General features: G+C 41.3%; 1 protein-coding gene across 1 annotated transcript in view; it reads left to right on the top strand.

Moving 5' to 3' along the window:
* The first annotated feature begins 1922 nt into the window (after positions 1-1922).
* LOC110165968 (A disintegrin and metalloproteinase with thrombospondin motifs 3) overlaps positions 1923-12831 on the top strand; it is a 287972-nt gene continuing 277063 nt past the window's right edge. Inside the window, exons 1-3 of the mRNA XM_055149924.1 lie at positions 1923-2460; positions 11722-11913; positions 11951-12171. Coding sequence (XP_055005899.1) covers positions 2388-2460; positions 11722-11913; positions 11951-12171 — 486 coding nt within the window. The 5' untranslated portion in view covers positions 1923-2387. The remainder of the gene's footprint in view (positions 2461-11721; positions 11914-11950; positions 12172-12831) is intronic.

Genomic DNA, 12831 nt, shown 5'->3' with positions numbered 1-12831 from the left:
CAGGGCTAAACCTGGAGTAAACTTGGACTCAACCAGGTCTAAACCAGGATCAGGACTGACCAGATCTGAAACAGACAAACTGGGTCTGAACCAGGACCAAACCTTAATTAGAGCTTTGCAATTTCCAGCCGAGTCTAAACAAGACTGGGTCATGACTAACCAGGTCTAAACCACTATAGGACTAACCAGGTCTACATTTGGACTAAACCAGGACTGAACCAGGACTGAACCAGGACTGAACCAGGACTGAACCAGCTCTAGACTTGGACTAAACCGGGACTAAACCAAATTTAAACAGGATTAAACTACAACGGGAGTAGAACTTGGAGTAAAAACCAAAGACAGACTAAACCAGCTCTAGACTTGGACTAAACCAGGACTAAACTCAGACTAAACTAGGACTAAACCAGGACCAGTGCACAGTGCGCTACAAACCCGGATTTAAGGACTAGGACTAGGCCCTGGACTAGCGACTAAAAAATGGACTAAACCAGGACTAAACCAGAGCTAAACCAGGATTAAACCAGGACTAGTGCACAGTGAACTGTACCAGGATTGAAAGACTAGGACTAAAACCTGGAGTAACGATCAAAAGACGGACTAAACCAGAGCTAAACCAGGTATAAACCAGGACTAAACCAGGACTAAACCAGAGCTACACCAGGTATAAACCAGGACTAAACCAGGACTAAACCAGAGCTACACCAGGTATAAACCAGGACTAAACCAGGACTAAACCAGAGCTACACCAGGTATAAACCAGGACTAAACCAGGACTAAACCAGAGCTAAACCAGGACTAAACTAGGTCTAAACTAGGTCTAAACCAGGACTAAACCAGAGCTAAACCAGAGCTAAACCAGGACTAAACCAGGACTAAACCAGAGCTAAACCAGGTATAAACCAGGACTAAACCAGGACTAAACCAGAGCTAAACCAGGACTAAACTAGGTCTAAACCAGGATTAAACCAGGACTAAACCAGAGCTAAACCAGGACTAAACCAGGACTAAACTGGGACTAAACCAGGACTAAACCAGAGCTAAACCAGGACTAAACTGGGACTAAACCAGGACTAAACCAGAGCTAAACCAGGTCTAAACCAGGACTAAACCAGAGCTAAACCAGGTCTAAACCAGGACTAAACCAGACTAAACCAGGTCTAAACCAGGACTAAACCAGGTATAAACCAGGTCTAAACCAGGACTAAACCTAAACCAGGCTAAACCAGGACTAAACCAGACTAAACCAGGACTAAACTAGTCTAAACCAGGATTAAACCAGACTAAACTAAACCAGGTCTAAACCAGGATTAAACCAGGACTAAACTGGGACAAACCAGGTCTAAACCAGGACTAAACCAGAGCTAAACCAGGACTAAACCAGAGCTAAACCAGGACTAAACTAGGTCTAAACCAGGATTAAACCAGGACTAAACTGGGACTAAACCAGGTCTAAACCAGGATTAAACCAGGACTAAACTGGGACTAAACCAGGTCTAAACCAGGACTAAACCAGAGCTAAACCAGGACTAAACCAGAGCTAAACCAGGACTAAACTAGGTCTAAACCAGGATTAAACCAGGACTAAACTGGGACTAAACTGGGACTAAACCAGGTCTAAACCAGGATTAAACCCGGACTAAACAGGAATAAACCACAATGGGACTAAAACTTGGAATAAAACCAAACACAAACTAAACCATCTGTAAACTTGGACTAAACCAGGTCTCAAACGGGGAGCGGGCGGGGGGGGGGGGTTAGACTAAACCAGGGACCAACTTCCTGACCCGTCCCAGGCTCGTGCTCGTGCGCACGGCCCTGGACGTGCGCGTGGTTCACTCCCCCTGCCCGGGCCCGTCTCTCTCCAAACTTGACCGGCGGCTGAGCGGAGCTGGGGGCAGTTCTCGGCTCCAGCGCGCAGCGAGCGGAGCGAAGCCTCTGGATGACAGCTGTTCCCCCCTCACCGCTGCTGCAAACCTCGGGCAACTTCTCCTCCAAAAAGTCCTCCCCAAAAAAAACCCCCGAAAGCGCACGGGAAACCCACCAAACTCCACCGAGACACGCGTTTTCAACTCCCCCCGTAAATGGATGAAGTTTCGTTTGGCGTTTTTGTTTTGTTCCGCGCAGTTTTTCGGCGTCCACCAGCACCAAACTCAACCTAAACTTAAGAAGAACTAAACCAGGACTTAACCATGCACACATTGGGACAAAAATAAAAAAAAAAAAACCCAAAAGGAACCCCTGTTACTTTTCTTGGACTTAAAAGCAAACCAAAAAAAAAAACAACAAAAATGCCCGGCTTTTTCGTTTAACTTTTCCATTAACTTTGCGACTTTTGGACGACGTTTCTGGCCGCTTGACGCGTTTTGGCACGGACGTTTCACGCGATGGATTGGCTCTACTTGCCGCTTTGGTGCTTTTGTCTCGTTTTGCATCGGATAGCGGCCGTAGAAACACATGGTAAGTATTAAAATAGCTGCGTACGCTCCACGGACGCACGCTGGAGCGGGGCTGCATTGTGCTGCTCGGTGCTCGCATAGACGGGCTTTGTGGTGGGACAAACGGAGCCTGTTCACATCGATGGACCTGACACGGGCTGGTAGCTGCGGGCCACGCGGATCAATAGTCCCCGATGTGAACTTTGTGTACGACAGGACCAGGACCAGGACCAGGACCAGGACCAGGACCAGGACGGGTTTATCTGACACATGAGATGTAAAAGAGAAGAGTTCAAAGTTTAAACTCTGGAGGTTTTTGTGATTTTTAACACATTTAGTTTGATTCGATTTAGTTTGTTACTGTGATTTAACAGATAAATTAGACTAAACCAGGACTAAACTAGGACTAAACCAGGTCTAAACCAGGACTAAAACAGGACTAAACCAGGTCTAAACCAGGACTAAACCAGGACTAAACCAGGACTAAACCAGGACTAAACTAGGACTAAATTAGACCTGAACCAGGACTAAACCAGGACTAAACCAGGACTAAACTAGGACTAAACTAGGACTAAACCAGGACTAAACCAGGACTAAACCAGGACTAAACCAGGACTAAACTAGGACTAAATTAGACCTGAACCAGAACTAAACCAGGACTAAACTAGGACTAAACCAGGACTAAATTAGACCTGAACCAGGTCTAAACCAGGACTAAACCTGGACTAAACCAGGTCTTAACTTGGTCTAAACCTAGACTAAACTAGGACCAAAGCAGGACCAAACCAGGACTAAACTAGAACTAAATCAGGACTAAGTGGGGTCTAAACCAGGACTAAACCAGGTCTAAACCAGGACTAAACCAGGACTAAATTAGACTTGAACCAGGACTAAACCAGGTCTTAACTTGGTCTAAACCAGGATTAAACTAGGACCAAAGCAGGACTAAACCAGAGCTAAACCAGGATTAAACCAGAACTAAACCAGGTCTAAACCAGGACTAAACCAGGACTAAACCTGGACTAAACCAGGACTAAACCAGAACCAAACCAGGACTAAACCAGAGCTAAACCAGGATTAAACCAGAACCAAACCAGGACTAAACCAGAGCTAAACCAGGATTAAACCAGACAAACCAGGACTAAACCAGGACTAAACCTGGACTAAACAACCAGGTCTAAACCAGATCTAAACCTGGATTAAACTAGGACTAAATCAGGACTAAACCTGGACTAGTCCCTGGTTTGAACTTTGTGTTCCACTAACTGGACCACACTGGTTTATTTGATTGGGTTTTGACAGATGAGTCACAAAGGAGTTGTGTGTTAAACTGGTAAATTGTGGATGTTTTTTAGGATGGATTTGCTTTGTTAATGTGAGTTATGCAAAACTTTCATTAACTTTCAGTTTGGTCACGTTTACAAAGCAACTGATCTGTCAAATGAAATTAAATGAACATTAAAAAGTAATATTAAACAACTTATAATATATTATATTTATCCTGGTTTAGTCCTGTGGTTTAGTCCTGGTTTAGTCCTAGTCCAGGTTTATTAGTCCTCCAGGTTTAGTCCAGGTTTAGGTTTAGTCCAGTTTAGTCCAGGTTTAGTCCAGGTTTAGTCCAGGTTTAGTCCAGGTTTAGTCCAGGTTTAGTCCAGGTTTAGTCCTGGTTTAGTCCAGGTTTAGTCCAGGTTTAGTCCTGGTGTTTAGTCCAGGTTTAGTCCAGGTTTAGTCCTGGTTTAGTCCAGGTTTAGTCCTGGTTTAGTCCTGGTTTAGTCCCTGGTTTAGTCCTGGTTTAGTCCTGGTTTAGGTTTAGTCCTGGTTTAGTCCAGGTTTAGTCCTGGTTTAGTCCAGGTTTAGTCCTGGTTTAGTCCAGGTTTAGTCCTGGTTTAGTCCAGGTTTAGTCCAGGTTTAGTCCTGGTTTAGTCCAGGTTTAGTCCTGGTTTAGTCCAGGTTTAGTCCAGGTTTAGTCCAGGTTTAGTCCTGGTTTAGTCCAGGTTTAGTCCTGGTTTAGTCCAGGTTTAGTCCAGGTTTAGTCCTGGTTTAGTCTTTATCTCCTCGGTTCAGACAAAGAGAAAATGATCTTTTCCAGTTGGCGTCTGTGACTTTGGTCTAAACCTCTTGTCCTTCTGCGTTAAAGAAACACTGTGGAACTTTGTGGATGATCTTCTCACCTGCTTGTCTCCATGGAGATGTTATTTCTTCCGCAGTTTGGCATTAGACTTGTCTGTCTTCATTTATTCAATTACTGGTGTTTTTAAATGCTCAGAATTCTGACTGTGAGTGGAGTCGCCTCTCCACAGATCTGACCTGTAACTCCCGGTGTTCATCGAGATAAATTAAAATTAAAATATAATCTCCATGGAGACAATCAGATAAACAGGATAAACCAGGACTAAACCAGGACTAAACCAGGTCTAACCCAGGACTAAACCAGGACTAAACCAGGTCTAACCCAGGACTGAACCAGGACTGAACCAGGACTAAACCAGGACTAAACCAGGTCTAAACCAGGACTAAACCTGGACTAAAACCAGGACTAACCCAGGACTAAACCAGGACTAAACCAGGACTAAACCAGGACTAAACCAGGTCTAAACCAGGACTAAACCAGGACTAAACCAGGACTAAACCAGATCTAAACCAGGACTAAACCAGGTCTAAACGAGGACTAAAACCAGGACTAAACCAGGTCTAAACCAGGACTAAACCAGGACTAAACCAGGTCTAACCCAGGACTAAACCAGGACTAAACCAGGTTTTAACTTGGTCTGAACAAGAATTAAACCAGGTCTAAACCAGGACTAAACCAGATCTAATCCAGGACTAAACCAAGTCTAAACCAGGTCTAAACCAGAACTAATCCAGGACTAAACCAGGACTAAACCAGGTCTATTATCTAACATCACATTTTTACACTGAAATCTTGACTTTTTATAAAACATTTCATAATATAAACAGTAACTCAACTTTTACTCGACTAACTTTTAATTGTCGGTTCTTTATCTGACCCGGTTCTGACCCGGTTCTGACCCGGTTCTGACCCGGTTCTGACCCGGTTTAATGGGATTACTGTGGATCTGACACCTGTGTTCAGAGTTTTTGAGCTGGTCGTGGGAGGAGGAGGCGGCGACAGCTCCTGTAATCGTACATTTTTATACAATAATTGAGCGTGTTGTGTTTTGTAATCAGCCGTAACAATTAAACAATTAAGACAAGGTCCTACTTTACCTTATATTATGCAAGACTGACTCTTGAGAGCTTTAAGTTGTGTTATAATGTTGTTTTCTCGTCAAAAACTAAACCACATCTTAACCAGGACTAAACCAGGACTTAACCAGGACTTAAACCAGGACTAAACTAGGACTGAACCAGGACTACACCAGGACTTAAACCAGGACTAAACCAGGACTAAACTAGGACTAAACCAGGACTAACAACATCTTAAACAGGATTAAACCAGGACTAAACTAAACTAAACCAGGACGAACCAGGATGAAACCAGGAGTGAAATAGCACTAAACAAGGATTAAACCAGGACTAAACCAGGAACTAACCAGATGAACCAGGAGTAAACTAGGACTAAACTAGGACTAAACCAGGTCTAAACAAACCAGGTTTAAACTAGGACTAAACCAGGACTAAATATCTTAACCAGGACAAAACCAGGATGAAACCAGGACTAAACCAGGACTAAACCAGGACTAAACTAGGACTAAACCAGGACTAAACAACATCTTAAACAGGATTAAACTAGGTCTAAACTAGAACTAAACCAGGACGAACCCAGGATGAAACCAGGAGTGAAATAGCACTAAACAAGGATTAAACCAGGACTAAACCAGATCTAAACCAGAACTAAACCAGAACTAAACCAGGACTAAACTAGGACTAAACCAGGACTAAACAACATCTTAAACAGGATTAAACTAGGACTAAACCAGCACTAAACAAGGATTAAACCAGGACTAAACCAGATCTAAACCAGAACTAAACCAGAACTAAACCAGGACTAAACCAGGACTAAACTAGGACTAAACCAGGACTAAACAACATCTTAAACAGGATTAAACTAGGACTAAACCAGCACTAAACAAGGATTAAACCAGGACTAAACCAGATCTAAACCAGAACTAAACCAGGACTAAACTAGGACTAAACCAGGACTAATTTAGGACTATCCCAGGAATAAATCTGAACTAAACCAAAATTAAACCCAAATTAAACAGTAATAATTCCCAGCACTAAACCAGTTGAAAGAACCAGTTCATGTTCAAAGTATATTTGTTTCATTTCTGTGTTTCTCTGTTTCTCAGTGCTTTGTCAATAACAGAAATACTACTGCTGCCTGTGTGTGTGTTAGAATTGATTTTGAGATTTTACTGATCACTTTTAAAGCTCGTTCAGATCTTGCACCAAGTTGCCATGTGCGTTAGTGCTGTGTGAAAGTGATTCTCTTTCACACAACTACAGCGTTCTGTTAAATTATCATTCGACTATATGATTATTTCCAAACGTCTGAACTTTTTGTTTAAAAGAGACGACAGTAAACGCACTGACAGTGAGCGTTGTGTGAGTTTAAAACAACGCCTTCATTGAACTTTAAACTGGACACAACACATTTATATCAGGAACTTGATCGTTATTTTGTTCAGATTATGTGAGATGAACGACGTACGTCACTGTTGAGTTCAATTAAACGTCAGACTTTGTTTTCACCTGATGAGTCGAGTGACCAGGGCTCCTCCACTCGAAAACTGCACCGCCTCACCACAGAGCGCTTGTGTGTGCAGTGCATCTTGGGTAACGTAGTATAGAGCCCCACCGATATGGATTTGTTGTGCCGATATGAACCAATATAATGGGAGTTGGAGCTGCCGATAGCCGATTATAATCACCGATATATTTAGTGAGTAAAAATTCACTGTAAATCTTGAATTGTTTAAAAAAAAACTTAGTTTGGCTCTAGTGGATTCTAAATTGGGTTTATTTGGCAACATTTATTGTTATTTTGACTCTTTACATCATATTTACATACAGTAAATTGGCCTAATGGCATTTTTGCATCACATTCTAGCTACTAGTGATGGATTCCATTTTTTTTTTTTTTGGAGAACCGGCTCTTTTGGCTCAGCTCACTAAAGCAGCTGGCTCTTTCGGCCCCAAGCGACTCTAGAGATTGCTTTTGTTGCAAGCAGGTCTAATGCAGAAACTGAACCAGGACTGAAAAAGGACTAAACCAGGACTAAAAACAGATATAAAACCATGTGTAAAAACAGGACTAAACCAAACTGAACCAGGACTGAGTGTCGGGACTCAGTCTCTTCTCTCTCGCAAGACCAAGATTAGTCCTGCTTTATTCATTTTATGCTGAACTGCAGCCAAAATATGCTTTTTTTATCTTATGCACACGATTTCTGAAAGTTTCGTTTTCAGCCGCTGCTGCTGTCAAACTACGGGTCGACATGCGGCTTGAAGAGAAAAAGTGAGAAAAAGAGAAAACCGGCTCCAATAAGAAGCAGGCTCCGTCGTTCGCTTCAAAGAGCGGATTTAAGAGCCGCTTCGATCGGCCGACCATAACTCCTAGCTAGTAAAAGAAACTACCGCTATTAGCCTTTAGCCGTAAAACGTGCACTGCGGGAATTAATTATATGCATAAATGTGAATCATTCACACGTCTATTTCACATCTTATTTACATATCAATGCTTGTCCAGTAACAAATATACGGCCAATATAGTCACTTACAATAGACCAATAGAAAACAGCCTGTTTATGTGTGGGAGCTACAGCAGCTAATCGCTAACAAACCTAAACTAGCTTCAAAGTCGATGTTTCCAACACTCGCCGCTCACACAGGCTCCTCCTCAACATCACAAGTCTGCACTAATAAATGTCTTTTAATCCAGACTCAAACCGATTGTCTGAAAAAGAAAATAATCTCAGTGTTTGCGCACGTCTGCGGGTGTAAAACAAACACACGTGAGTGAAGTGACGTCACTCTGGTGTGTTGTCAGGGACAGTACGACACAGACACAGACAAATTACACCGTAGATAAATACTGATGCGAGCCACATATTAGGACATTTATCTGTCTGTAAATTGGATTAAATTAACATAATGTAGAGAGTCTAAGCTTTATAACGAGGTATAACATGCCCACGTGAAATATCGGCCCATATCAGCAAGCTGATAGCCGATATGCTTCCAGGTGCTCATATTGGCCGATAATATCGGCCGGCCAATATATCGGTCGGGGCTCTATAACGTAGTGTGAAGTAGGGATGAGGATAATTAGTCGACTAATCAATAATCAATCATTAAGTCGATCACGTTCATTTTTAATTGACAATACAAATGTAGGTCGCCGTGCGGAGTGTAAAGAGACGAGGCTGCGTCTGACACAAACACTGGAGTCTCGGCCTCACAGTCCCACGTTTGGGCTCTGGCTCCTTGAAGATGACTGATAGAGAAGTAACAATAACTGAAATATCGTGATATCGTATCGTCAAAGTTCTAACAATAATATCGTTGACCATCATAATATGTCCATCCAGTCCATCCATCTATTTTCTTTGTTTGTGGGGGCAGAAGTCTAAGCAGGGACTCCTACGCGTCCAAGTCTCTTTGCTTAAAGGTTGTATAGAGGATTTTTTAAGGGAAGAGAAATACAGCGACAGTCCTTTGTTAAATGTTGCGCATGCGTGACACCACCTTCCTCCTCCACAGCCTCAGTAGAAACACCTCCTCCCGCCTCTTTACTCTAGAAATCGCTTTCAGAATTACTGCTGAAGTGACCTGTCTAGAAATAATTTAGAGACGGACACATCAGTTTTTAGACCCTTTGTCCGCTTCATTCGCACAATCGCTGGAAGAGATCTCCAAGAATCACCTCAGTTTGGCTCCTTTTCCCCTTCTCTTCTTCTTTCAGTGACTTCAGTAACTTTCTTTTGCGGCGAACTGATGAGCGATTCTCGTCCGCAATCTCAACAAACTTTGTGCAAACTGCGGGGAAGCTACAGTTTGAAAAATCCTCTAAGAACCGCTGCATAAACCACGTAATCCCTGCGCGCCTGTGAGTCAGTTACACTAGAAACGTAGGGAGTTTGATTGACAACCTGACAGCCAATAGAAAATGAGGTAGCCTTGTTTTCTATTGGCTGATGTTTATCTGGCCTCACTATGTTCACAGTTGACAGATTTTCTTTTTTTTTTTTTTTTTGGGTCATCATAATTACAAAGCTGCTGCATCTCTGTAATGGAATTTTAAACTTTCATTGACAATTTGAAACTAAAAAAAAATCCTCCATACAAACTTTAAATTAAGTTTGAGTGATGGTGCAGCAATACCTAAAAAAAAAAAAAAAAAAAAAAAAAAAAAAAGGGAACTACATAGACCATGATCCTTTGCTCCGTTTCAGTGCAAACTACAAGAAGAAATAACAGTTCTAACACGTTTAAGTCTTAGTTCTTTGGATTAAGTCTTATCAAGGCATTTTAAGAGGAAAAAATAGAAAATAAACAGTTTTGTTTAGCCTCCACAAAATATCACAATAAATATCGTACCGTGAGATGTACATCATGAAAATATCGTACAGAGAGGTTTGGATATTGTTACATCCCTAAACATGAGCCTCTCCATCATATCGAGAGTTTTCCCACAATATTTCAAGAAATATCGTACCGTGAGGTTCATACTGTGACAATATCGTATCGTGAGACTTGGACATCGTTACACCCCCCTCAGTGAGTGTGTTTACAGCACATCGGTGTCCCCGGTATGATCGGGTTTTTTCAGTATCCGGAAGATTTTGTGATATGATCCCAATGAAATATGATTGGCTCAGACAACTGTCAATCTCAAACTTCGTTCCAGCCTCCGAAGGTCCTGCAGGTGTTTAAAGAACAAAAATGTGGCTGTTTGCTGCAGGTTTTCCAATCAGTAGGAGCAAGCAGAGGGCGCTCTTGGAAAAAAGGATCAAAACTCTAACACTAAAAGCACTCCAAAACAATAGAAAAAGTTAACACATCGCACGAGGAAAAATATAGTTAAAAGGGCTTTATTTGAATGGCCAAAGCCGACATGTTTCGACCTTAACTGGTCTTCATCAGGGCTTAATTAAAACAGAGCCTGGGTGTGGCCTTCAAGTAAAACACATCAACCAAAAGCAGGTGCACAGGAACAGGACATAGTACAAGCAAAAAGAAAAAAACAAACACACAAAACCACACACATCATTACCATTAATGTTTCCATTATTATTGTTACCAAAAATGTATTAATATTCATAGTTTGTATCATAATTTTAATATTTTTATAATATTTATATTATATTTGTGTTATTTTTTTCATTTATTATTTTGTATTTTTTATTATTATTGCCACCATAATAACAATAATATACATCTGTATACGTCCTGCAGGTGTTTGTTTAGTTCAGCGCTGCAGGGGGAGTCACTGATTTACCCAGAAACCACTGGAAGACAAACTGTGATTGGTCCATTTCCTTTTCATTATATTAACCCTTTGTTTCCCAAGAAATATCAGTCCAACTTTATAACAACGATCTAGAAATTATTACTAGTGTCGTGTTTATTACTCACTGCATACAAAATATTGAACAAATATATTAATAGTACAAAAATTCATTCAATATTTTTTCTTGAGCTTTCAGAAAACATCGAAGTCTCTGAGGTTCAGCTCTGAAAGAAATACTGTTTACACAACAAATATTTGACTCTTTCATTTACATTTCAAATCAAAGTGCACTATACGCTACTTTTTAATTCATTAATTGGTTTTGCGTATAACATGCGATTAATCTCGGAACTCATGCGATTAATGCAATTAATATTTTTTATTTTTGCCCAGCCCTAAATTTTATACATATATTTTTTATGCACAGCGATAATGTTCAATTTTTAATGGATTCATAAGGTGGAGGCTTTAATATAAGCCCTTTTGAGTTTTTAATTTATTTAATTTATGTTTAAGTTGAGCCTTTCATTTACATATCTCACCTAAAAATAAAATAAAACTGAACATTGAAATAATTCTTGAAAAGTGTGAACTTGCACAACACTGACAGGATTTTGAATATTAAAAAAAAACTATAAAACCAAACCATAAGGTGAGTGGAAAGAGTCTGATCAATTCTACACATGTAGGTGCTGTAAAGTCATGGAAAATTCACTTTAACTCCTGAAAAAGTAATGGAAAAGTTTGGAAATTTTGTCAGTGAAAAAAAGTGTGAACCCTGTAACACATTTTTTGTCTCTTTTGTAGAAAAACTCTCTGGAAAGTTGAGTGAGTTCGGTCTCATGGTTCCCTTCAGCACCGACTACAGAGGGCGCTATCTCTCCCACGTGGTTTCGTCCAGCGACCCCAGCCCCGACCCGGCGTTTCACCCCAACTCCGAAGGCGCCCAGCGGAGGAGAGTACCCAGAGACCTCCACGATTCTTCTTCCTCTTCACCTCCTCCTCCTCAGCCGTCCGCTCTCTTCTTCTTCTTCTTCTTCTTCTTCTCACCTCTTCTTCAATGTCACCGTTTTTGGCCAGGAGCTGCACCTGCGTCTCCGCGCCAACAGGAGGCTTGTGGCGCCCGGAGCGTTTGTGGAATTTCAGGAGGATTTTGAGGAAAAGTCCAAAGAGCGGATTCACGGAGATTGCGTGTTCACCGGAGACGTGAGCGACATGCCCCGAGCCACCGTCGCCATTAGCAACTGTGACGGGCTGGTAAGTGCACTCGCGTTAATCCACCGTGTGACGCCGAACTGTGTCAAACTCCTCTCACGGCTGAAGCTGAACTGTGAAACTTCTGTGGATCTGGGGGTTCACCTGTTTGTTTCTATGGATACTTCATTGCTCAGCCTGGAATGTTCCACAGTGTGACATTAAACAGCTCTGCTTTATGATTTTATTCAATTACAGGCGGTTTTATAGCTCAAAAATACCAAGAAAAACAGACATTCTGACTGTGAGCAGCGTCGCCTCTCCACAGATCTGACCTGTAACCTCGTCTGTTTTGGTCTCCATGAAAATAGAAAGGTTTAATGCCATACTGTGAAACATTCCAGACAAAGCAATAATATCTCCATGGAGAAAAGCTTTTGATGAACCTTCCACCTGAAAAGTTACACAATGCACCTTTAGCTCGAGACATGGAGTTATTTTGTTGTAGAGAAACGTCCCTCGGTTTTGAGGTCACGGTTCAGTTCATTTTCGGTTCAGTTTGGGAACAAAATGCAAAACCATTTTCTTGTTGTTTATTTATATTTTCATTAAACCAACTATTTGTTTTAACATTTTACAAATGTGAAAATAAAATAAGTACAAGTGCTGCTTGGCAAAACTAATAAGTTAAATAAAATATTCTCAAATAACCAACATATATAT

This window comes from Boleophthalmus pectinirostris, unplaced genomic scaffold (assembly GCF_026225935.1).
Source record: "Boleophthalmus pectinirostris isolate CB_2022bp ecotype Guang Dong unplaced genomic scaffold, ASM2622593v1 HiC_scaffold_14, whole genome shotgun sequence".
In the NCBI taxonomy this organism is placed as follows: Eukaryota; Metazoa; Chordata; class Actinopteri; order Gobiiformes; family Gobiidae; genus Boleophthalmus; species Boleophthalmus pectinirostris.
The sequence above is the reverse complement of the archived record's forward strand: the minus strand, read 5'-3'. Positions and strand labels throughout refer to the sequence as shown.